At 37.7% G+C, this 27,246-nt stretch overlaps 1 protein-coding gene across 1 annotated transcript in view; it reads right to left on the reverse strand.

The window, feature by feature from the left end:
- PCDH8 (protocadherin 8) overlaps window positions 1–26,809 on the reverse strand; it is a 33,348-nt gene extending 6,539 nt beyond the window's left edge. Inside the window, 2 exon segments of the mRNA XM_041731060.1 lie at window positions 25,545–25,592; window positions 26,639–26,809. Of these exon segments, the coding sequence (XP_041586994.1) occupies window positions 25,545–25,592; window positions 26,639–26,809 (219 nt within the window).
- Between the last annotated feature and the right edge of the window lie 437 nt (window positions 26,810–27,246).

Below are 27,246 nucleotides of genomic sequence, written 5' to 3' on the forward strand. Positions count from 1 at the left end.
TTGGCTCAGGTCGTGATCCTGGGGTCTTGTGATCAAGTCCTGCATCAGGCTCCCTGTGGAGAGCCTACCTCTCCCTCTGCCTATGTCTCTGCCTCTCTCTGTGTGTCTCTGATGAATAAATAAATAGAATCTTTTTTTTCAATTGAGAAGCAACTTTTTATCTTTGCCTTATTTTAGCTTCATCTCTCTTTTTAGCTTATCCTCTCTATTCCTACTCTACACAGAAGCTCATGTCCCCCAGTAGTCAGAGCACTTTCAGGGCTTTATCAACAAATATTTGATCAACTATTGGTGATACATTAAAGCTTGCAGCCCTGTAGAAGAAAATACTTGAAAGCTAAGAAAAATAAATAAATAAAACCATCAGTGTTCAGAGAAGGTCACAAGTGCTAAATGACATGGAGAAAGTTACATCAAGTGTAAAAAAGAAGTGATCTCCAACTTTCCAGGTGAAATCACAGGCAGCCAGAACTGCCAAGGACAAATAAAACCTGGGAATCATGTGAACAAGTTGTGAAGAAGGACAGGCCGAGGCCCAGAGCCTTTTACTAATAGACTAGTTGGTTAGAGTAGGTGATTTGAGGACACTAAGGGACGAGTTTGAATGGGTGATGTAGTTGAAAACCTTGATTCTAAGCTAAAGAGTTCAGATTATTTTTTGAAGGGGTAGAAATTCTTATTTTTATTAAATCTCAACTCTTGAATACATATGGAAGTATAACATACAGTGTCATATTAGTTTTAGGTATACAATGTAATGATTCAATAATTCTATATATTACTCAGTGCTCATCATGGTTAGTGAACTTTCAATATCCTTTATCTATTTTACCCATCCTCCCACCAAATTCCCTTCTGGTAACCACCAATTTGTTCTCTGTATTTAAGAGTCTAGTTTCCTTCCTTCCTTCCTTCCTTCCTTCCTTCCTTCCTTCCTTCCTTCCTTCCTTCCTTCCTTTTTTCTTTATTCTTTCTTTGTTCATTTGCTTTGTTTCTTAAATTCCCCGCATGAGTGAAATCATATGGTATTTGTCTTTCTCTGACTGGCATTTCACTTAGCCTTATACCCCCAGGTCCATCTATATTGTTGCAAATGGCAAGATCTCATTCTTTTCTATGGCTGAGTAATACTCCATTGTATATATATACCACTTCTTTATCCATTCATCTATCAATGGATATTTGGGTTTCTTCCATATCTTGGCTATTGGATTAAATGCTGCAATAAATATGAGGATGCAAATATCTTTTCAAATTAGCATTTTCATTTTCTTTTGTAAATACTTAGTAGTGGAATTACTGTATCATATGGTGATTCTATTTTTAATTTTTTTTTTTACGGATTTTATTTATTCATGAGAGACACGGAGAGAGACAGAGACAGAGGTGGAGGGAGACACAGGCTCCCCATAGGTAGTCTGATTTGGAACTTGATCTCAGGACCCCAGAATAATGACCCAAGCCAAAGGCTGGTGCTCAACCACTGAGCCACCCAGGTGCCCCTATTTTTAATTTTTTGAAAAAAAAATTTTTTTTTGAGGAAACTCCATACTGTTTTCCACAGTGGCTGTACCAATTTACATTCCCATCCAATAGTGCACAAGGGTTCCTTTTTCTCCACATCTTCACCAACACTTGTTGTTTCTTGTGTTTTCTATTTTAGCCATTCTGACAGTCGTGAGATGACATCTCAATGTGGTTTTGATTTGCATTTCCCTGATGATCAGTGATGTCAAGCATCTTTTCATACATCTATTGACTATTTGTATGCCTTCTTTAGAAAATCTCTACTCAGGTTCTCTGCCCATTTTTAATCAGATTATTTGGGAGTTTGGTGGGTTCTTTATATATTTTGGATAATTCACTTGAAAATATTTTCCCCATTCAGTGAGTTGCTTTGTTATTTTGTTAATTATAAGCAAAACCTTTTTATTTTGGTATAGTTCCACTAGTCTAATTTTGCTTTTGTTTTCTTTGCCTGAGGAGACATGAGAGTTTAAACACTTTTAAGGCAGCAGTGAGAAAGCATTGAGGTTTGTGGAGCAAGGAGTTGGTGATGTATATTCCATTGTGATAAATAAGGTAGTCAATTGCCTTCCCTCAACATTAGTAAAATCCTCAAAACAGATTGTTTTTTAATTGAAGATTTAAACCATGATCCCACACAATGACTTACTTATCATAAATGTATGCCAAATAAATGATTGAGGCAGTGTGGTATATAACTCCTGCCCACCTCAAAATCTACCTGTAGCAGAATGAATTAAAGAAAGACTGGAAGCAAAGGAGAAGACCAGTCACAGGGCCCCTGCAATCCAAGTACAAGATTTAAAGTCCTGAGCAATGAGTTGGAAGAAGTATAGGGTGAGAACCTGAAGAACGTTGCAAAGGAAGAGGTAGGACTTCATGACAGATAAGCTCTAAGGGATGGAGAAGATATAAAAAATAAATGATTCTAAAGTTATTGGATGGCTTAAAGAATGATCACACTTTCCCAGTGTCCCCAAATACAAAAGTACAATGCTCCCAATAGGATTTCCCCAAGTCTCCTGCTACTTGCCAGCTGAATGGACCAAACACAAAAAATTTTATCTCTACAAATCTCAATTTCATTAGGGAATAATGCCTACCTTGAGGGGTTTCTTTGAGATTTAAGTGAGAAAATGTGGGAAGAGCAAAAAACCCAATGCCTACCACTTTGTGGATATTAAAAGCCAACTGTGTCCTTTATAATATGCCTTTGCCTATAATGTTGTGATTTATTTGTTCAAAGGCATACTTCCTACCTCCATTATGAGCCCTTCCAGGTATTAACCATGTCTTTATCAAATGTATATCCCTGTTTCCAGTACATTGCTTACTATATGAAAGGAGCTCATTTTTATTTGTGGAATATTTTGAGGGTCTCACTACTATATGCCACTTCTGCATAATCTGAATTCTAAACTAGAAAACTTACTAAAGCTTAGTATATGGAACTTAGTATATTATGTGAGACTTCTGCAATAAGAGACTCATTGAGTAATACGCAGGACAGGGTGCAGCCATGTAGAACAAAACTGGTTTCTTGAGTCCATTTCAAAACTGATATATCAGGGCATATAAGTTATTTGTTGTTTCTTCCTGCTCAGTAGCCAATTCTCCTTTTTGAAATCACCTCTTCACCGAATCTGATCCATGTGAGAAAGTTATGATAGATGCTCCAACCCTTGGTGCTAAGATGGCCACATGACCCAGGTTTAGCCAAACTAAAACAGTCCATCGTCCCAGTGATTGCTTCAGGTAAGTACATTTTTCCCAACTCTGGCCAACCAGGGGCCATTGGGCATCAGGTCCCAGGATTATTTCTGTAATTACTTAGAAAGTGATATTTCTTTTTTCCATTAGAGTTGCTGAGCTAAAAAGATGTGAGGTGGGATATGAACCACCAGGTTGGGAGTGCTTGCCTGAATATAAAGCCAACATTTTTCAAAGAAAGGCTGCGATGACACTGAGCACTTAGATGCAACCATGCCTGATCTCCAACTAAACTTTTAATTTAAATGTAACAGCAAATGCTCCTTTTTATGTTCAAGACGATTAACAGTTGGATTTCTGTTACTTGTTCCATCAACAATTGTAACAAATTCCAAAATTGAGAAAGGAACTGTTAGCAACAAACTCTAAAAGTGTAATTAGCTGAAGTCCATGGAGACCTACCATATTAAGAGGTTAACCTACATTCTTGTTATGTATTTGCATAGCCACTGGTAAACTATTACTCATAGTTTGCCATTCAGATCATGGTCTATTAAAGTTAGAGAATAGGATATCGGGATTGGAAGGGCTTGGCTACATTTATAAGAAGAGGATTGTCTCCAACTAAAGAGAGTCCCTCTGAGAGCAGAAACAGAAGAAATTATGTTACTAGACGGTCCTTTTCTGAGGCCAGTAATCTAAGAGGGCTGGAAATTGGCAATCTTGGCAAGTATTGAGGATAGAGAAAACAAAATTGTCTCCACCAAACTAAAGTTAATGCAAAAAAGAAAATAAAATTTAAAAACCACAGGCAAAAGGTAATGAGGAAGATAATACTGAGGTCTCACAGAGCCTTGAGCCCTCCTATACCTCCCAAACTCCCTCTAAGTCTAACTCCCTCAAACTCCCTCTAAGAATATCCAAGTAATGAAAAATGACATTCTCCCCACAACAAAAAGCTATTTGGAGGATGCAACCTGGGAGCCCAGGGGCATAAACTAGCCATGACTCCCAACCTAAGAAATTGTCCTGAATGGCTTTGGTGAGGCCCAAGTGGAAGTCATTTAAGCTGAGGGTGAAGGGCATAAACAGAGCATCTAGAGCTGTTGCCAGGAGATGGAGAAGCCTAGACAGTAATTTTGAGCACTGTTTCCAGCTTTGATTATGGAGTTGATCATATGCAAATAAACACCAAACACTAGCCCAGCAAACAAAGGACTGAAATTCCTGAACCCTTAATACAAAAAAAATGACATTAGAGCTTTGAAAAGCTCCTGATATATATTCCACATGCCCAGCTCAGATATGGTCACAAAGGACAAAGATTAAGAAAGATCCTCCCTAAAAGAAGAAGAAGAAGAGAAGAAGAAGAAGAAGAAGAAGAAGAAGAAGAAGAAGAAGAAGAAGAAGAAGAAGAAGAAGAGGAAGAAGAAGAGGAAGAAGAAGAAGAAGAAAAGAAAAAGAAAGATCCTCCCTGTGACCGAAATCTGGGGAGGCCATCCTGGCAGATCTAAGAACCTACACCTCAGTGGAGGAAGGGAGTCTTTGCACCTTCTGGCCAACAGGATATGCTTATGTGCTATGGGCAATGACCACTGTGTATGGTTTCCCCTTTTCCAGATGGGGTTTTTAATTGCAATTCTTCATCATTTAGATGTGTTGGGGGATGTCAAGGGTATCTGATGGTTGTCAGACCATGAGCAGTTATACTCAGCCCTAACTGGGAGCAACGCAAATCTTTCCAAGATCCTATATCAGTCTTTAAGCTTCCCTAAGGGAACAAAGAACATCCTAGTTAACAGGGCCCAACATACAGGAACAGAAAGTTTGATTTATTTATCTTTCCCCTTTTCCCTCCTGCTCATCCACCCTGATAAACGCAGCGATCCCGATATGAAACGTCCAGCTGCACCTATCCCTCCCCTGTCCTTTGTCTCTCAGCGAGCTACTGGATGTCTTTGTTGACTCATTTTGTCTCTGTAACATTGCTGTCAGCCTGCGACTGAAGATTCCATCAGTTGACTCACCCCCTACCCCTCCAAAATCTTCCTCCCTTCTTTTCATCCAAGGCAGACAAGGCTCCCCCTCATTCCTGAGAATTCTCCTCTTATCTGTTTCTCTTGTTCCTGGCTGCTTTATCTATTTCCCTTATTCGGGACAGCTGACAGCTTTACAAAATAGCTTCTGTCTCTCCCGGAAACCTCATCAAAGGAGCCTGGGGGAAGGGATTTGAGTGAGGTCCCTTGCAGACTGAGAGCAGAGAGCCCTACCAATGCAAAATACAGTGGGACAATACTTCATCTGCTTGCCCCGTCTATTCCTGAAGGACAACATGGTGTAGACTTTTAAACCTCCGAGGTCAATTTAACCAACCAACCCTTCGCAGAGAATGGGTATGGCTATAGAATTCTCAGGTGTTCCTGCTTGCCTTCAGGATTTATTCCATTGTCTTTTAATACAGTCCATAAACTTAATACCTATTAATAATACATTTGTTTGGTAGTATGAAAATGAAAGGAAGTATATGAAAGAATTACATGTTACACAAAGGTTAGGTTCTAAATTTATCACAAAACTTAAATACTCTATAAATTTAAAGCAGCTATTAAATAAAAATTATCAATTCCTGATCAAAACATTTCATTATCCCCACTTACCTCTAGAACAATATAGAACTCTTAGACCCTCTGTGAATTCAGTCCTATCTTTCTCCTACTCAGAAGCTTGCACTCCACTCTTTATGCTACAGCTCAACCAGATATGAGATTTCTCTGGAACTGCTTTATTTATTCCCGCTGCCAAGCCTTTGCTCACTTTGTTCTCTGTGCCTACAGGGTGGTTCTTTCTGCCCGCCCCATTGCAATGCTATGCATTCTTTAAAGCAGCGCTTTCCCTACATTACTGTGGCTGCAAATCACCTGAGGATCCTATAAAATGCAGATTTGGATCTGGTAGGTCTAGGGCAGGGCCTGAGATTCTGCAGGATGCACCTCCAGGGCTGCTCTCTGAGAAGCAAGGCTTTAGAGCTTATTCAAAGGTTAGCTCTTGGGGGAAGCACCTTCTCACTGCCTCAGCTGTGATGCATCTCTCCCACTGCCTGCCTACCAAAACTGTGATTTCCCCATTTATTATTTTTTATTTAAATATTTCATTTATTTATTCATGAGAGACACAGAAAGAGGCAGTGACACAGGTAGAGGGAGAAGCAAGCTCCATGCAGGGAGCCTGATGGGGGATTCAATCTCCAGGATCAGGCCCTGGGCTGAAGGCGGCGCTGAGCTGCTGAGCCACCTTTTGTTTTTTGTTTTTTGTTTTTTGTTTTTTTTAATACATGTAGCTGATTGAGAGTAGACTGGATAAGCCAGCATCACTGCAGTGTCTCCCTCAAAGGGAATATTTATAATAGACACAGACCAGATATCATGGGCAACCACCTGGATACTGCGTAGAGTGGAGGCTAAGTGTGTGGGTGGATGTCTTGACTCCTGGCACCACCATATCCTAACCATCTGGCTCTGAACAACTCATCTAAACTCTCTAAGTCTCAGTTTTATTTTCTGTTATAAAATAATGATGATAAAACCACTTTGCCGGACCCTTCTAAGGTTTAAGTCAGGGAACAGATGTAAATGACATAGTGTTTATAAAGCACTAAGCCCTGTGCCTGTTGCACTGTAAGTGTTCTATAATAATCATGAGTTTTTATTATAACCTGGAGTGACAGTTCTTTAAAGTTTCCATGAAAATTCTAAGACAGGTTTTAGATTCCTTTAATCATTTTAGGGCTGCTCTTCAATACCTCTCCTATGGCTCCACTACTCTCTTTAACGCTGAATCGTAATCACAAATACAGTCTGTAAGGGTTAATAACCACCAATCGCTGTCTCCCTTCTGTATGTTAAAGCTAAGAATATGCCAATTCCAACTCTAGAAATTGATATAAAAGATTACTAAAATGTAGCCCATAAGGTTACCCCAGCAACCGCTAGATGTCATCTTTAGAATGTCCCTCTGCTTCACATCTTACTTGAGTAGGAGCTACAATGTACATATTTTTTTCACCCATCTACTAAATAATTGGTTCACATACAGTTTTAAAAAGTAATCATAACTGTTCATGCATCAATATAACAAGACATGCAACAGCAGCACTACTTTAAAATGCACTGTAAAAATACAAGACTTCCTCAATATTTAATTTCTATTTCTTTTATTTATGTTATGATATATAGCCTTTTTCTCTGAAATTAGTGAATCACACTTCAACTTGGTTTGTTTTAGGAAAAAGATTATTTTATTTTGACAGCTATTCCTCTCTTATAACCAGTGTGATACATGCCCAATGTGAAAAACACAAGAAAACCTCACATTAAAAAAAAATCTGTAATTCTACTATTCAAATATAACAGCTGGCAACATTTTGTATTTATTATTATTATTGTGTTATATATTTATTTGAATATTATATATGTGTGCATTTGCATATAATATTTTCTCTGGATAGAGAGATATGAAAGATATATGTGTGCACATAGAAAAACATCTATATATATAATGTATACACATATATATTTATGTAACAAAATGATATTTACAAATATTGTCTATATCCTGCTTTTGAATGTAGCCTATTCTTTTTCTCTTAGTCTTACATTGTGAAAATTATTTCATGTTAACAGAGTCTTGTATGATGTCATTTAAACAGTTGCTTGGTATTTTATCGTACGTATATATTGTAATTTAACCATCCCTTTGCTGTTGAACATAGTGTTTGTTAGATTCAGTTTGGCTATTTGTAAAGAAAAATTTAAATGCAGTGCTTAAACTAAATTGGACTTTATTTTCTTTCATGCAAAATAAGTCTCAAGGCATGCATGGGGGTTCCCATATGGCCAGTACCCAGGCTCCTTCTGTCTTGCTATTCTGCAATCTTTAGGTGTTGCCTCAAGTTCCAAAATGGTTCAGATCCAACCATTACACTCACAATCCTGTAAACCAAGGGAAATAGCCAAAGAATGGAGACTTCTTAGTCAGTGTTCACACACAACGCTTCCAATGGCCATAAGTTAGCTGTAAGGGAAGGCCAACCTATGTAATGCTTTACTAGGTGGCAATCTGCCCATCAACAAACCAGAGTTATTGCTAAGGAAGAAGAGATGTGACAATGGAAGGAAAAAAAAAAAACAGCCTCTGATACAGCTCTTGAGCTTGTTTCCAATTTTTTTGCTGCTGTTAATAATGCTGTGATGAATATCCTTGCACATAAACACATACACACATCTAATTTCCTTGGGATAAATTCCCAAAGGGGTAATTGCTCAGTCCAAGGATATGCCAGATTTTAAGAGTTTTAACACCTATTGCCAAATTGTTCTCCAGAAATACTGTACCAATTTCTACTCTCATCACCAATGTACGTTGGGGAGAGAAAATGCTTCATAAGATTCAATTTAACTATTCAAAGATTCCATACCTCCTGCGAGAAAGATAAAGATCCCCACATCTTTAGAAAGATATTGATTGGGAAACTTTCGGGGGGAAGAAACACACACACACACCAACTCAGAACCAAGTAAAAAAAGCCTTTTTTTCCTATCTAATAATATCAAAGAAAATGCAGTATAAGGCCTAGAAACAGAAAGGACATTGTTAGCTTTGGTTATTGAATATATTTTAAAAGGGATGTGTAAGAAGATAAACAACCTAGTATAGTGGAAAGAGGATAGGATTTAGTGCCAAAAGAACTGAGTTTGAATCCCAGTCTCTACTTTACTATGACTCTAGGTGAGCCATTTAACCTCTAAGCTCATTTTCTCTGTTATAAAAATGGGGCAATTAATGCCTCTCTCTCCAATCATAGTTGTATTTGAATCGAAATTTGCACTCTCCTTAAATTTTATGATACAATTCAGTATTTTATATCCTCCATAACTGAATGGAGATGAATAATAAATTATTTTTCATCAATAGAAAGAAAATTGAACAAGACATTTCTCAAGGTTTCCTATTGTTTTTGCTATTGTGTTTTGTTTTTTTCTTTAACCACTAAAGGGTTTCAATTTTTTTAATTTTATTAAAGCATCATTTAGACGCAATAAAATGCACTTGTTTTAAGTGTCCAGCTCAGTGAGTTTTGACAAGTGCAGACCCTATGAAATCACTTCAGTCAGAATGTGGAATATTTCCACCATCCCCAGAAGGATCTCTGGTGTTACTTTGCTGTTACTTTGTTCCACTCCAGGCAACCCCTAACCTGAAATTTATCACTGTTAGCTGTACCTATTCTTAAATGTCATATAAAAGGAATCATACAGTGTGTACTTATTTGTGTCGGTCATCTTTAACGCAGTATATTTTTGAAATGCATCCCTGTTATTCCATGTATTTCTTTTTAGTCTGTTTTTCTTTTCTGAGTATTACTCTATTGTATGAATATATTACCCTTTGTTTTTATTCACCTATGTAGATCTTTGAGTTGTTGACAACATGGGGCTCTTGTAAATAAAGCTACTGTGAACATCAGTATGCAAGTCTTTGGTGGACACGATTTTATTTTGAAAGAATGTGGGCTAAATACCTACTAGAACAATTGCTAGAGTATATAGTAAGTGCAGGTCTAATTTTATATGAAACCGACAGACCATTTTCTATAATGGTTGTGCCACTTTGCATCTCACCAGCAGTGTGTGAGATTTCCTGTTGCTCCACATACTCACCTACATTTGCTATTCATAGTCTTTTTCAATTTTTGCATTCAGGTGTATGTGAAGTGGTATCTCACTGTGGTTTTAATTTGCATTGCCCTGAAGAATAATGATGTTGAGCATCTTCTGGTATCCTAATTGGCAGTTTCCATATTTTTCTGATGCAGTGTTTGTTCACATCTTATTCCTGTTTTAATGGATTGTCTTTCTTGTTATTAAGGTGTATATGTTCTTAATATGTTTTATTTTTAGAGTTATATCTTCTTCCCATTTTTAATGGGTTGTTTGCATTCTTATTATTGAATTTTAAGAGTTCTTTGTATATTCTAAGTTCTTTGCCAGATATACATATGTGCATGAGTATTTTTTCCAGCCAATAGATTGCTTTTTATTTTCTTAATGGTATATCCTGAAGAAGTTTTTAATTTGGGGGAAGTTCCAATTATCATTTTTAAATTTGAGGATTAGTGCTTTTTGTGTCCTATTTAGGAAATGCTTATCCTAAGATTACACATATTTTTCCACCTATATTCTAGAGGTTTTATAGTTTATCTGTGACATTTAGATGTGTGATTTATTTTGAATTAATTTCTCTGTGAGTTATGGACCATGGACCAAAGCTTATTTTTTCTAATATGGATATCCAGTTGCTACATTACCATTTGTTGAAAAGCCTATCTCTTTCTTGTCACCTTTGTCAAAATGAATTGATCACATGCATGTGGATCTATTTAAGAATCTTCTATTTTGTTTCATTGAGTATATTTACACTTTGGCTATTCCATATTGTCTTGATTGCTGTAGCATTTATAGAAGGTCATAAAAGCAGGTAGTCTATAATTCCTCCAATTTTGTTTGTTTTTCAGAATTGTTTTTGCTATTCTTGTTTTACTATGCTTTTGCATTTCTGTATAAATGTTAGAATCAGCTTCTCAGTTTTTACAAAAATAACTTCTACAATTTTACAAAAATAACTTCTGCAAGGTGGTGAAAACAAACATTTTTGCCATATTCTTAGTCTTAGATAACATCATTCAGTGTTGCATCAGTAACTATGATATTTGTTACAGATATAGTTAATATGTTCATTATCAAAGTTGGAAACTTTCCTTCTATTCCTAATTTGCTGAGAGATTTCATATGTGGTTGTAAGAATTTCATCAAATGCTTTCTCTGTAGCTATTGCAATTATTTATTTCTCCTTTATTTTGTTGCGGTAATGGATTACATAAATTAGTTTTTAAATGTTAAACTATCCTTATATTTCTAAGATCAACTCTGCATGATCATGAGGTATTACTCTTTTTATAGCTATTGCTACATTTGATTTGCTGAAATTTTTATTTTTACACCCATGCTAATGAGGGACATTAGTTTATAATTTTTTCTTGTTATGCCTTTGATAGGGAAATTAATTATTGGCTAGTAAATTTAAACTTGTTAGTCTAGGTTTTAGGATGTGGAAAGCCTTAGTTGTTCCTCATCACTCTAACTTAGTGGACTCGATTTCCAAACTCTGTCCTTCCTGAAGATCTTGGCAAAACTTGGATTTTTAGGCTTTAACAGGGTTGGTCTGGAATAGGTCTCACTATAAGACGTGGTCGTTTCTACTAAAGTAGGACCTTTCTGGTGTCTCAGATAAATGCCTAGGATGCCAACAAGAACTCTCTCCTTAGGCTAGATCAGAACTCTAACACCTTCCAGTAGTGCTCAACCTCAGGTACCTCTGTTTTACTCTCAGGCCATAGTAAGCTTTGTGTGATCTTGCCCCAGAAGATGTGTCCCAGTCCTCACTGAAGAATTCATGAGAACTCCCATAAAGACTTCTCACTCCTTCTCTCACCAACCAGCACACCAGCACAGTCCCCTCCTTCCCAGTGCCCTGTGTACAGTTTCCATCCACATGAGTAGCCCTGAACTCCTTCTCTGCATCTTTAGGCCAACTGGACCACCACACTCTGCATGGACTCCAGCTTCCTGTACTTCAGTTGGAAACTTGGGCAGAGACCTGGATGAACATAGGGAGAGAGTTTTCCTTCTTTGGGGGATTGTGCCACTTGTTCAATACTTGAAAATGGTTGCCTTGTGTATTTGTCCAGTTTTACAGTCATTTATGACAAAAAGCAGAAGCCTTCAGGGCCTTGTTTTATATGAACCCTTTAACTCATTGCTGCTAAGCGGGAAGATATCAGAAGCAGGACAAAAATAAAGTGGATTTTTTTATTGTCTCAAAGATGTGCTGAAGGCAAGATGGTTGCAGGCTATATATAGGCATTTGGAAAATATCCTATTTCTCAGCCATTTTAAAATCTTATCTTCTCAGTTCTTTCCCAAGAACCCTTGAATTCTCATAATATTGCATGAAATTTCTTGATAGTAACCACCTACTGAGTCAACAAAAAAAGGCCAGGCCAACTGATCCTTACTGCATTCTGAAAGGGAAAAATTGTGACTGAGGGAAGTACAAGAGGAAAATTCTACCCGTGTGCTTCACTAAGAGGGAATGGGAAAAACTACCTATGTTTTTCCTTAAACCCAATGTGCTTGACCAGGTAGGTCAGAAGGAGGCTCTTGGCCCATGAGTTAACAAGGATCTATCTATAGGAACTAGAAACAAATCCTTGATCCCAAACTTCAAAAAAGAAAATAATGAAGGAGACCTCAACTCTCTTTCCTCCAACCAATGCCTCTCCTCTCCGCCTAACTTGGAGATTCCTTTCTTGTTGTATTAAATACCTATTGCTATATGAATATATTGAACCAATCCAATACTTAGTAGCCTAAATAACCACCATTTTATTTGCTCGGATTCCGTGGTCAGAAGATGGGGCAGGATTCAGTTGGGCAGTTCCTCTTCTGGTCTTCCCTGGGGTTGCTCCTGTTTCTACCATCATCTGCCAGTTCATAGGAGGCTCTGTAGTCCATGCCTCATTCATACATCTGGTGAATGGTGCCAGCTGTCAGCTGTACCAGAGGTCACCAGCGGGCCAGAAGACTTCTTCACATAGTGGCTGTGTTCCAAAAGCAGCAAGAGATGGAGCAAGCCCTAATGAGAAAGTATTTGTTATGTCTCTGTCACATTTAATGCCCTGTTGCCAAAGCAAGTCACATAGACAAGGCCAGAGTCAGTGTGGGAAAAGACTAATAGAGGGTGTAGATACAGGGAGGTATGATTCACCCGTGCCATTATTCTAACAACCCACCACGTTATTGAGATCTCTAATCATGTGCCTACGCCCTGGTGCATGTGTGTCATCTTTCTGCAACAATTCTTCATTATCACAATGTGATAATAGAAGATGCAACAACTTGGAAAGACAAGAAGAAGGACTGGTGATTCCTAAGTCTTTTTTGCCTTAGCAATTTGACACAAAATAGTCAGGTCTTCATTCCCACACGTGTACTTGAAGCTAGCATGTACAGGTACAGTGCTACTGGTTGTTTATATCAAACTTCCAATTTAACCAGTGAGGACTTACGCTGGGGCTTGTATATATTTAGAATATCAACCCTGCCATATACCTCACTTACTTACAACACACTAACCCAAATCTGAGAAGTACCCTAGACATAATTCACAAGCTCACAGGCTCCTTAGCATTTGCCCAAACCATTAAGGTTATACTTGGAGAAACTGAGGCCCAGACAGATCAAGGGATTTGTTCTAATTAGGTCACACATGAAGTAGGAGAACTAAGCTTGGAATCCAAGTCTTCCCATTGTTAAACCAATGTGCTCTTCATTAAGCAGTATTGGAACTGATTTTCTTTTTTTTTTTTTTTAAGATTTATTTATTTATTTATTTATCATAGACACAGAGAGAGATAGAGGCAGAGACACAGGCAGAGGGAGAAGCAGGCTCCATGCCGGGAGCCCGATGCGGGACTCGATCCCGGGGCCCCAGGATCGCGCCCTGGGCCAAAGGCAGGTGCCAAACCGCTGCGCCACCCAGGGATCCTGCAACTGATTTTCATACAATTTAGTCCTGCCTTTGTGGATGACGATCTCTTAAACTTCTGCCTTAGTTTATGTATTTAAGATCTGCATTCCAGTCACAGACTTTAAATGTAAACTTTCTTAATTGATAAAGAGAAGACATTTGGAATTTCCTACTTTGTTTTCTTTATAGAGTGTAATAGGAACTTATTTCATCATTGCCATTCCATCTCATGGTTCTAGGGGTGGATGGGAATGAGAAAGGAGTGTTATTATAAAGTACAGATGGAAAATCCTCTTTCTAAATTCTCTCACCCATTATTTCAGCAAAAGCAGCCCAAAGCCCTGACACCTAGAAATTTCAGCACCTCTTACTGCTTTAACATGGCAGTCATCCTCAGAAATCCTTCCATTCTGATTTAGTTACCTATTTATACATGCCCCAGAACTACTTCAGTCTCAGCACTTGAGGGTTGGGGATGTTTTTCTCCCAAAAGTAATCATTTAGAGCAGGTTTGAACTGTCCTCTGAAGGAAGAGTCAAATTGCACTCCATAATAGATAAAAGGCAAGACGCTGGAAATGGAACTATCTTTTGCATCTTATAAAATCCAAGTTAAGTCTTTCTGAACAAACAAAGAGGCAAGGAACAGGAAAAGATTAAAAAAAAACAAAAACAGACCATTTGGGGCTACTCCGACTTCTAGGACCTTATGATTTTATATGGTCTAGCCTAACCATGAATTTTATGGTTACAAAGCCACGAGCACTCAATGCAACTACAAATCACTAATAACATTGTACAAGAAGATATTGAAAATTCAAATTCATCTTTAGCAAGTGTAGGGTGTGCTAGCACGAGAAAATATAAACAGCACATGGAGAGAGATACATAAGAAAGGTACTAACACACCAATTCAAACTCTTGTCAGACATCTCTTTAGCACTCCTTTCAGCAGGAAGCCAATTACTGGGGAAAGAATGAAGTTTGTTTTATGAGCACACTATTACAAACACAGCCCCTTCATCCTAACATCAAGGAAGAATTTTGCATTTCCGATTGAAACCAACAGTGTTCTGCAGCTGATGGGCTGGTGGTTTGAAGGTTAAAGCTATGGGAGGGCTAGGAGAGGAACCAACAATTTCCTTAACCCCCTAAATCTAGCTCTGGAGATTAATCTATGACACTTAATTTGTGAGAACCTGCAATGGGAGGCTAATGCCCTCGGGGCAAAGAACTAACATTAGTATAACTTAACACAATATTTGGCCTCATAGGCTTCTAAAAGTCTCTGATGTGACAAGCCCTGAATACTTTTGGCATTGGAAGCCTAAGATCTTCATTAGAGGGATAGAAAGAGCAACACTATGTCATCTTCCATTTCTTAGCTTATGAACCTAATTATTAGTATTTAATAATATAATGTTACCTGAGAAGAAAAACAATGTTTTTATTAAAAGGCCATCTTTGCCCTTATTCTGCACACAAAAACATCTAATTTGCCTCATATTGTTTATATATCCCTTTCTTTCATATGTGAGTAAATAGGTACCAGGATCCTTAATTACTTCTCACAGTATGCTTGGTTAAATAACGGTGTGAAGTGCTTCTCTGTCCTCCCAAACATCTGCCAGATTTGTTCCAGGGAAGAGTAACATTTTATATAAATAAGGAAAGGAGTCTCAGGTCATCTGACAGACTTTTTGGATGATAGAAATATCACTTCTATGCCTAGGCACAGTGTTTACTACTTCTAATATTATTATCATGATTCTTCCAAGAAAGCCACTGTAAGTTGACCATATATACCTACAAGATGAATACAGCAAACTATAGAATAAATACCTAAAAAAAAAAAATCCTACCATGGTATTTCCATGCCACAGATACAAAATTCCTTGAAGCTTTTATAGAAAGAGAAGGAGAAAGAAAGATTCTATTCAAGCTCCTTGGGCTGGCTCCTTGACTGCTGCAGTTAGGATTTTAGCACAATGATAGCAGTTCTCTTTCTAAAGCCTAAATAAGTTCTAATTTCCATTGTGATTTCTCCTTTGACCCATAGTTTATTAAGAAGCATATTGCTTTATTTCCAAATACTTAGAGATTTTTCTAATTATCTTTTATGATTGATTTTTAGCTTCATTCCACTGTGATCAGAGATCTTCTGTATGAATTTAATATCTGGAAATTTGCTTAAATGAGCTTCATTTAAGATCACACTGCAGTTGTTGGATGCATTGTTCTGGTTTGTTAATTGGGTCAGGTGTGGTAAATATGTTCAGCTCTTTGATGTCCTTCCTAATTATTCTCCTCTGTTTATCCTATTGGTCACTGAAAGAGTTATATCAAAATTACCTAAAACTATTGTGGATTTGCCTTTGACTCAGTTTGGTTCTATCAGTGTTTGCTTTATGGACTTGGAGATTTTCTTATTATATCCATGCAAATTTTTCCAGTGTTACTTCCTGGCAAATTAACCATTTTATCATTGTAAAATATCCTTCTAGTAGTTCTTCTTGCCTTAATGCTTACTTGGCCTGTTATTCATTTAACAAAACAGCTTTTTGGGGGTTAATGTTCATAAAGAATATTTTTGTCATCTTTTACTGTCTACATTTCTGTGCCTTTTTTAAGATTGTATTTATTTATTCATGAGAGACATACAGAGAGAGAGGCAGATACATAAGCAGAGGGAGAAGCAGGATCCCTGCAGGGAGCCCGATGCAGCGCTCCATCCCAGGACCCAGGGATCACAACATGAGCCAAAGGCAGATGCTCAACCACTGACCCTCCCAGGTGCCCCTCTGCACCTTTATTTTTAAGCTGCTTACTATAGACAGCATAAATAGCTTTTTAAATCCAACGTAACAGTATTTCTTTTAATTGGAATATTTAGCCTTTCATTTAATGCACTTACTGATACATGTGGGTTTAAATCTACTATCTTGCTATACATTTTTTTCTTTCTTTCATATGTTCCATGCTCCTTTTGTTCTTGTTTCTCGCCTTATTCTTGCCTTATTTTGTTTTTTCATTAAATATTTTTATTATTCCATTCTGCCTTTTTATTATCTTGTTTATTATAATTTTACTATTCCTTTAAGGGTTGCCCTACATTAAAACATGCATCCTTGACTTTGACCACGACATAATGCAAGGATTTTAGACCAATATAGTTCTGTTTATCCATTTTCCAGCCTTTTGTTCTATTTTTGTCATGTGTCCACTCCCTAGGTATTTAAATTTTATTATTGTTATTGTTATTATTACTATTGTGTTATGCTTTCAATATTCATCTAGACCCACCCATATATTTACCCTTCATATTGCTTCTCATTCTTTCTTGTCTCTCCATGCTCCTGCCTGGAATCATCTTTCAGAAGCACTCACGCCAGTATTTACTATAACACAGGTGACCTAATAATAACATTATCTCATTTTTTGGGGGTGCAAGAGTCTAAAATTATTTCTTTTGATTTTTTAAAGGGCATTTTTAACTGGGATAGAATTCTAGGTAAGTTTATTTTTTGAAAATTTTGAGTAATTCAAATAATTTTTCAAAACTTTGAATAGATAATTTCATTGTTAGCTAACCTAATACATGACTTCTTATTTCAGTTTTTGTCTGCTCTTAAGACTCTCTCTTCTTTTGTTTGCAGTAGTTTTACTATGATATACCTAGTATGGTATTCTGTAGGTTATCCTACCAGGCATTTGTGGTGCTCCTTGACTCTTGGTATCTTTCATTATTTTTGAAGACTTCTTGGCCACCATTCCTTCAAATATGGCTCCTGTTCCAATCTCTTTTTTCATTTCATTCACCCCTCAATGAAAAACATGTTCAAAATTTGCTTGATCTATTTAACTAGGTTCCACATTTCCCTTATGCTGAGATATTTTTTCTGGTTTATCTTCCAAATCACAAATTCTCTCATAAGTGTTTTTTTAATATGCTATTAAACATATCTATTGAGTTATTTATTTCAGTTGTTATTTTTCACTTCTAAACTTTCCACTTGATTATTTTTTAAAGTTATTATCTGCTTAAATTCTCCATCTTACCCTTTACTTTCATCATGTTCATTAAGTTCCTGATAACATCAGTATCAGGATCTTTTCCAAGTCTGTTTCTGTTGTGCTTTTTCTCCTTGTTTTCAAAAACATATGCTTATCTCCTTGAATTGCCAGTAATTTTTTTATTAAATCCTAGATGTCAAAATTTGAAGAAATAATAGTTTGAGACTGTAGATTATGTCATCTTGTTTTAGATGGCATTATTTTTGCTTCTGACAGAATAGAGAAAAATCATCTTAATCTGATCAGAGAGTAATCTGATTTGTGGGGCTGGGCTATTTCTGGTCCATCTTCAATTCTAGAGTATACATTGTCCAGGGGCCTAGTTAAGACCCTGGAAGGTTTGCCAAAGTCTTTCTCCTTGAGCTGGCCCTGAATTCCAGTTTTCATCTTCTAGCCCATGAGACCATCAGTTGGGCTTCTCAACCTTTCAGCTATCAAATATCCACTCAATTTCTCAGCCTCTCTGCTGTTGTTCTTTTTTTTAAGATTTTATTTATATATTTTAGAGAGAGAAAGAGAGAGAAAGATAGCAAGAGAGAGCACGAGCAGGGGGGAAAGGGAGAAGCAGACTCCTTGACGAGCAGAAAGCTTGACACAGAGCTTGATCCCAGGACTCCAGGACCACGACCCAAGCCAAAGGCAGACACCTAACTGACTGAGCCACCCAGGTACCTTCTGCTACTTCTTTAGAATCGGCAAATGCCATGAAGGGAAAAGCAGCCCTGGTCATCAAACTTACCTCTTATACTTTTCTCTCCAAGACCTTGATCCTTCAATTTGTAGTTGCTTTAGTAGCTCTTCAAAGCTTCTGATGGACTTTTTTGTTAGATACATTTTTTTCTAGATTTTTCACTATCACCAGAAATAGATATCTCCCCCCAACCCCCAAAAATACTTCTAATATTTTTAACATCCAATCTTGGCAGCAGCAGAAATTTGACCATCCCTATAAAATACTTGTTGTCTTTAGTTTAACTAAGGGGAGATTCATAAGCTTCCAGGGTGAGGTGGCTCCTGTTTGGCCAAGGGCAAGTCTCAGCAGCACAGAGCAGCTGTGAGCTATTAGCAGCCAGCATCCACAGCAGCTGGCAGACTGATGTGTCAGGCAGAAAGGAGACCTAAGAGGGCATCAGTAGCACTGAGTACAATAGATATTTTGATCACTTCAATAATATAAATGTTGTTGTTGTTTTTACTTTTCCAGTTTTTATTGCAGTCTTCCCTATTCCCCTATCTGCCCCATTACTAACAGGTTTTTTTTTATTTTTTTGGCTCAACAACTGGGGTAGTAGAGAGGGAGAATGGAATTAGGGGAAAGAACCCACCTCAGAACACACACACACAAACATGCAATAGTACCTCCAACACCATTCCTAGAACACTCACTGCTGTCCTGGTGGTATACCTCACTCAGCCTCTTTATTGGAAACACCTTGTCCTGATAAGCAGACCTCTTAGACAGAGTCCTTTCAAGATTCCTCTGAACTTGCTACTTCACCAAATGTCCAATTAACCCATGAGAAAATTTGCCTCTCTGTCCTTCCAAAATCTGTACATATAGGACACTCCTCTTATAGTCTTCTTCCACTGGTCTAACGTTTAGGGTCATCTACTCTTGTCATTAGGATTTTCCAAGCCAGAGTCGGGGCCCAATCTCTGGCTCCAGACTCCAGAAGATAGAGGTTAGCCTCTCTCTAGAACTCTCTCTGCACTCAGCTGCGTTCCCATGGTGACACAGGGATGGATGAGTTCCATTCTACAACTCAGCCACCAGGATAGGACATCAGGCTCTCTTTCTGGCAAACACCACTCTCTCTTAAGTCCCTCTTACCTGGCAGAGTAGAGGGAGGTATTCCCTCACCCTCAACCCATGAGGAGGGGAAGGGAAACAAAATAATTCTGATTCACTTGAAAAGTATGGAACTCAACTATAATGACTAAAAAGATGTTTGGTAGGTGAAGGACTAAGGGGCCTTCTCTAATTCCCTTTCAAGAAGTCCATATTTTGAAAGTGCTTCTGTCTTAAATGCAGTGGGCAAAGAATTGGTATGCTTGTCCTTTTATGCTTCTACCAGAATTCATGAAGCCTCAGAAATTCTGTACTTGAATCTAACACAATTTGCCACAAGATGCTATGAATTATTAATTGCTTGATTCTAAAACATTATTTTTAAAACCTAAATGTTTAACTTAATAGAATTTTTTTCTCTGGAGAGGAAGATTGTCAAGTTTAGAAAGAACATATAGAAAATAGGCTATTACTACACAGTTGGCACCTCTTCCCTACTGAGTGACATAGAATCAACATTAGGATCTGACTTTTAAAATAATTTCATTTTAGCAGACCACATTAGACAGAGCTTTCTTTCCTCTGCACTTTCATGGGCCATGAAATTAGAGTCTTTCAAGTCACTGTCACTGTGTCTGAATTTCAGGAAGCCAGGTATAACATATATTCTTTGAAGAGTCCTAATTACTCCTCTTAATTGATTCCTGAGCATTTACTGAGCATTCAACTCTGCCCTCAGTGCTGAATCACGAACCAAATATGAAATGGTTACTTCCCTCAAGAACTTGGACACTAATGAGAGTACCAGAAAAAAATAAACAGATCATTAATATATGGCTGTGCAATGATGGAGATATGCACAGGACTGTGGGATCCCAAAAGAGCAACCAGCCAGTCCTGGGTGGTCAAGAGGGGCTTCTAGAAGCAACTGCTATTTGAGTTATCTTAAAGGACAAGTAGATAATTAGCCAGATGATTCTCAGTTTTTTATCCTGGGTGACTGAGTGAATGTTGGTGACATCAGTGAAGATGGAAAATATGTAGGTAAGATTTAGAATGAAAGATTGTGAATTAAATCTTGGAATTGGTGAGCTTGTGCTAATGACCCAAAGAAACAAAGATAAATAGTAAATTTTGGGCCTTATAAGAATAAAACTCAAGGGATATTTAGGCTAGAAATACAGATTTTAGAGTCATCAACATCTAGTTGGCATTGAAATATTGACAGTAGATAAAATCATGAAGAGAAAACATAATAGTTTTACATTGTCTGGGTTCTGTATCTTTTTAAAAATCTAATGAAAACAATGAACTCTGCCAAGAAAAAATGTCCATAAAGAGATTTTTGCATACACTTACAGTGAGACGTAGATTCCCTGAAGTTCATTCATGACTAAGAAAACATAATGTGTAATAAGGGAAGTGAATTGATGATCGAAACTTCCTGAACTACAACAAAAAGTATTGATGTTCAAGACAGCATGCAAGATAAAGCTGCCCAGAAAAAGAAGACTTGAAAAAGTTGGGTTTCGGAAACTAAATACTTTGAATTTTATAGCTATTTAACTATGTACTACCTGCCTTTGGAACCAGTTCAGTCTATAAAACACATTGCCACAAAAATCCAAAACCAGAGGCAATTTTGAAATATACATGTGAAATGGAGTTGGATCTATTCATATCACAGCTCCAGAGAATATATCAAGCTAGAAGTAATGAGTTCCAGTTTGTAAGGATTTTTACAGCTCAAGAGAAATTGGCTTTTCTAAAGCTTTCACCTTCCCTAGATTTCCAGAGCACAGTGCTTATGCTTCTACTATAAAACTCATTTCAGGCAGCCCAGGTGGCTCAGCGGTTTAGCGCCGCCTTCAGCCCAGGGCATGATCCTGGAGATCCAGAATCGAGTCCCACATCAGGCTCCCTGCCTGAAATCTGCTTCTCCATCTGCCTGTGTCACTGCCTCTCTTTCTCTCTGTGTCTCTCATGAATAAATAAATAAATAAATCTTAAAAAAAAAAACCTCATTTCATTCCTTCTTATTCACATCAACATTCCCCCCTTAAAGTTTAAGGGTCTTTGTAGGAAAGGACTAGTTCTTATTTATCTTTACCCATGATGTTCTTCCCTTACCCCAACAGCTCCTCTCCAACCCATACCTAATACAAAGTCTTATGCATTCATTTGATAAATATTTTTTCTGGTTTATCTTCCAAATCACAAATTTTCTCATAAGTCTTTTTTTAATATGCTATTAAACATATCTATTGAGTTATTGATTTCAGTTGTTATTTTTCACTTCTAAACTTTCCACTTGATTATTTTTTAAAGTTATTATCTGCTTAAATTCTCCATCTTACCCTTTACTTTCATCATGTTCATTAAGTTCCTGATAACATCAGTATCAGGATACTGATATAAAGCATAACACAATAAAGCATAACACAAAGTTATAAAGCATAACACAATAGTAATAATAACAATAACAATAACAATAATAAAATTTAAATACCTAGGGAGTGGACACATGACAAAAATAGAACAAAAGGCTGGAAAATGGATAAACAGAACTATATTGGTCTAAAATCCTTGCATTATGTCGCGGTCAAAGTCAAGGATGCATGTTTTAATGTAGGGCAACCCTTAAAGGAATAGTAAAATTATAATAAACAAGATAATAAAAAGGCAGAATGGAATAATAAAAATATTTAATGAAAAAACAATGCTAGTTAGTGGAACTAACTAGCATTGTCAACCTAATACAGACTCTTCTAACACTAGCAAAGCAGAAATCAGATATATGGAAGATAATGGAAACCAGAGGCTCTAATTGCCTCTTTCCAGGTAAGGTCTGTTGCCTCTCATTTCTGCAGCAATTGACCAGAAGAAGCATCACAGTAAATAATATTAATCAGCCTAAGGCCTCCACATCACATTTGCCATGCTTGTATTACACTGTGTGTGGAATTAGAGGAAATGGTGGGGAGGGGGGTTGTAAGTTCCAGAGGCAAAAGATAGAATTCTTTCCTCATACCACATAAAAATGATCTCCTAGACAAAGAGAGACTATCATTTATGCAAAGCAAAGGAGAAAACAGGTGTTAGTACAAGAATAGATAATCTCAGGGGTCATAAAAGGAATCCTTTGCTCCACATAAATCAAGACAGAAATCAAGAACACACGTGCAAGAATTAAATCACAATTTAGCCTTGTTTGCTGTGTAACATTGTAACTAAGATTGGTGCAACTGATGGCTTTAAGCATTTCCTATGAGCCTGAAGGGAAGCCATTTTTTGACCTTTGAAGATTTACAGTCCTACCTACTATGAAATGGAGCAGAATGTCATTGATGTTTTCAGAAGAATATTTGCTCTAGCCCCTTGTTGATGCCTTCATTACCTTACTCCAATAAATCTTCACTTTATGTTTACACACAGAGCACTTTTGTCATCCATTCCTACACACGAAAGGTCTAAGTTTATTGCAATATTAGGCAAGGTGCTTTTTTGCTTTCTGGTTTGTTTTTGGTTTTTGTTTTGGTTCGGTTTTATCGCTTTGTCCATCTTGAACTATCTAAAGGGCACTTGAGCCCCACAAGGCTCACAATTCAAAAACATTAAATAAAATAAAAAACCAGGAGGAGACCAATTTCAAACTAGTTTTTACTTCATGTGAGCCTCTTGAAGTAATACACAGCCTAAAAGAAGCAAGACCTCACTAGAACTATGGGTTGCCTATACTATTTGTCTTTTCTATGGGAATGCAAGGTTTGTTCCTTTCCAGGGTTATTGCGTAGAGGCTAAGGTAGCTCTGGAGAATACAAAGTATTGTTCTGGTCTCTAACTGGAAAAAAAAAAATCCAAACCAAGTAATCAGTTTGTCCTAGACAAAGAAAGTAGTATAATAAATAGCACGGAATAGAGTTTCTTTTTGTTAGGCTGAATGTCTTGTACGTTTATAGTGCACGAAATGCTTGATTCAGAAGACTTTGAAAGAAAATCAGGTACAAGACATGAGGGAAAATAGCAAGACTAGAATCATCGGTGAGGAAGGCAGAGAAATGATAAGTAGGTCTCTAGTTGGAACGACTTCCTCTTAGGATGGAAATTCAACAGTTTTTTTGATTTTTGCAAATTCAGACCTTTGTCTAGAATGTTTCCCCACTCCCCCCACTATAGGCTACCATATGACAAATTCATACTCATGATTCAAGCCTCGACATCATTTCCTCTGTAGAGCTCCCTTAACACCACAAAAGGAATTCTTTTCTCTCCTTTGTCCTCCCATCTCACTTAATCAGTCCCTTTTTTAAAGAATGTCTCCCTTTCCACTTTGAGAGCACCTTGAAAGCCTGGATTAGCCATCATTTTCTCCCCAGGGCTTATCATTATAGGTACTGCAAAAATTTGCTTAATAAACATATATTGAATAAATCCAAATGGGTAACATTAAAAAAATCAAGCCCCCAGGTACTGAAATTAGACAGACAACTAATAGTACTCCTCTCACTGTATGTCAGGAAGACCCAGCCTGAAATTAGGGAAGCGTACCAGAACACACCAGTTATGAAATCAGCCTTGGATAAGAATAGGTACAGTGGAGTCAATGCAGAGAACTCTTAGAAGAAAAGCTAACACAACATAATTTTCTATTCTTCTTGGTTCATTTTCCAAGGGAATGTTAGTAAATAGGCCCATTTTTTTTTATGAGAAAAAAATATTTACTCTGAACTATCCCCATGCACTACATAATTATATCCTGGACATAAACGTTATACACCCACATCAGTGTTACAGATCACCTGGGTAAGGATTGGAAGGCTCTCCTCCCACTCAGAAATTGCTCAGTCCTGTTTATGAACAACCACTTAATGCTATTCTTAAAAGGACCAATTTAAAATGAACGCTGCATGGACCACTGCACAGATTACCATGGACACTGTCCAAATGTTACCTCATAGTACGATAGGAACCCAAAGCTTATTGAAAAAGGTCTACTTCTTTTCAATATGCTTCTTTGTAAGAGAATATTTAGGGATGTACTGACTTTCTAGAATTACTCAACTGCCGTATAATTTAAATAAATAACTTTCTCCAAAAGACTCTCATAAACTCTCTGCAGGGAATGAAGAGACCTATATAATGAATGTACACATTGGCACATGGAGACATACACACTCAGGCATATGGACATTCACAGCCATGTGTGCAAGCACATTCACACACATGTTCACCCATATGCCCACACACTCATTTCTCTCCCCTCCACTCCCTCTCACACCCACACACTCCCAATTAAACAGGGGAAGTGGCTCAGTGAGTAGATTATTTTCAGAACAGCTATTACTCAAAGGGGATACGTCTTCAGTTTCAGCTGGGTTACCAGTTGGACTTTACAGTAGCTCTCAGTAGCAGTCCACATCCCTGAAATTTAGGTCTTGTTTACTATTAGCACATACCGCCACATACATACAAATTTCTTCTAAATATGAAGGATAGTTGGTGGGTCTTGATGGTATCAGAAATAATCTTGATATTTTTAAATCTCAGAATAGTAAGTTGCAATCACAGAATTGGGGCTAATAAAATTCCTTAGGCCTTAAAGTATCTGGTGTTGCTTCTCTGACTCCAGTTCGTAAGCAAACTCCCCCTGTCTTTCCCACTCGATTCACCTTAGCTGTCCTCAAAACCCCATAGGGACGGGTCCTTGTGTGTTCTACTTACCAAAGAGCGCCCACAGTTAGCACATAGTGAAGGGATGGATGACCCGATGAGTGTGGCAAAACTCTCTCATTAACACTAACTTTAGCTAATATGTGGACGTCTTCCATGACGTACCACAGTCCTCTTCTCTAGAGAAACCAGGGGGATATTAGAAACTTGTTCACAAAGACTCAGCCTTTCCTGGTTGTTTCCACAGCTCAGATATGCATTGCTCAGCATCCATCTTCCCCAGATGCTTGGCTTCAGGATGGAAGCTTCCTTTATTTAGAGAAGAGACTAAAGTCATTCACATACTTTTCATACAAATTATTCTTGTCCCTTTCCATAGTGACACTGCAAAGCAGTGACTCAGCCTGTACCTATGAACAGTGGGAAGAGCTGAGCAATTGTCCAAAGACACTAATCAGAGCAGCAGAAAATATGCATTATTCACAACCCGAAGCCTACCTTTTCTTTCAGTTTGAAATGTTTTGACCAGAACTTCAGATAATTATTTCAGATTTACACCTCATTTGTCTTATGTAAGCACCATTTCACTTATACTAAAGATAAAAGAATTAACCTAGAGGTTTTTGTCCAACCATTTGTGCTAAACAAATGAAATCCTAGAGTCCCAACAAAAGTGTTAATGAATATATGCACGATTGCATTACAGTGAAGCCCTACCTGGTACAGGTACATGATACCTCTTAACTATTTCCCTCTCTCTCTCTCTATCTCTCTCTCTCTCATGTGTATTTATATTTGTCTCTATATTTAGACTTATATATAATTTTTACACAGATGAAAAGACACATACAAATCTTTCTCTATAGAATTATCTCACCCCAATCACACTTCCTGCAGTTTAGTAATTGTCGCATCTGCAAAACTACAAATTAAAAGAAAACAAAAATACTCTAATGGGTCTTTGAAACCTGTGCCAAAGTAGAGTCCTTTTAGCTTAAGCTGAGCCACAGCCTTCAATTTGTCTCTGCCCCAGACGAAACAGTATCCATTTGGAATGCTACATGAAGATGTTTTGCTTTTGTGGAGATAATTGGCTCTAAACAGTCATAGTAATTAGCAGCATCAGGTAGCTTAGGCAGCATTTGGTCACCCATTGCCTATTTATTTGTGAGCAAATGGGAGGGTGTAGGGGTGACAGGAACAGATGGGGAAAAGATACAAGTACTTCATTGGCACCTTGCATGGACGCCTCATGCTGTCTTTCTCCCTCCGGCACCATCATTAGTGCCTCTGGCTTCTGAGCCAAGTCTGAAGAGCCTGTGGGCAAGTGCAGATGCCACCAGCTGTTCAGGCTGCCCTTCCCCCAGCCAGTCTTTGCCCTCCACTCATCAGGCATGACGAAGGCCTTTCTGTGCTGTCATCTTGATCTCTACACACTTTGGTTTCATAGTTGAGGATTTTTTAAAATTTTATTTTGTTATGTCTTTTCGGTTTTTTTGTTTTGTTTTGGGGCTTTGTTTTTGTTTTGGTTTGGTTTGGGGGAAGGGGAAAGGTTTGCAACCATCACAAGCCAGTAGGGCTATAGGTAGGGGTTAATTGGGCATAAAGGCAAAATGTGCAAAGACCCAGCTATTGCTCTCAGGGAGGAGTCCAGAGGGTTTATATAACTGACTGCTACCTTTCAACAAGAACTCTCTAGTCTGATGGTGGTACCAGGAACCAAGATGTGACCAATGTCGTAGGGAAGGAATGCCAAGCAGAAATGCCAATTTAAAAAAGACCCATGAAGCTGGCGCCTGGGTGACTCAGTTGGTTAAGTATCTGACTCTTGAT

This window comes from Vulpes lagopus, chromosome 16 (assembly GCF_018345385.1).
Source record: "Vulpes lagopus strain Blue_001 chromosome 16, ASM1834538v1, whole genome shotgun sequence".
NCBI lineage: Eukaryota > Metazoa > Chordata > Mammalia > Carnivora > Canidae > Vulpes > Vulpes lagopus.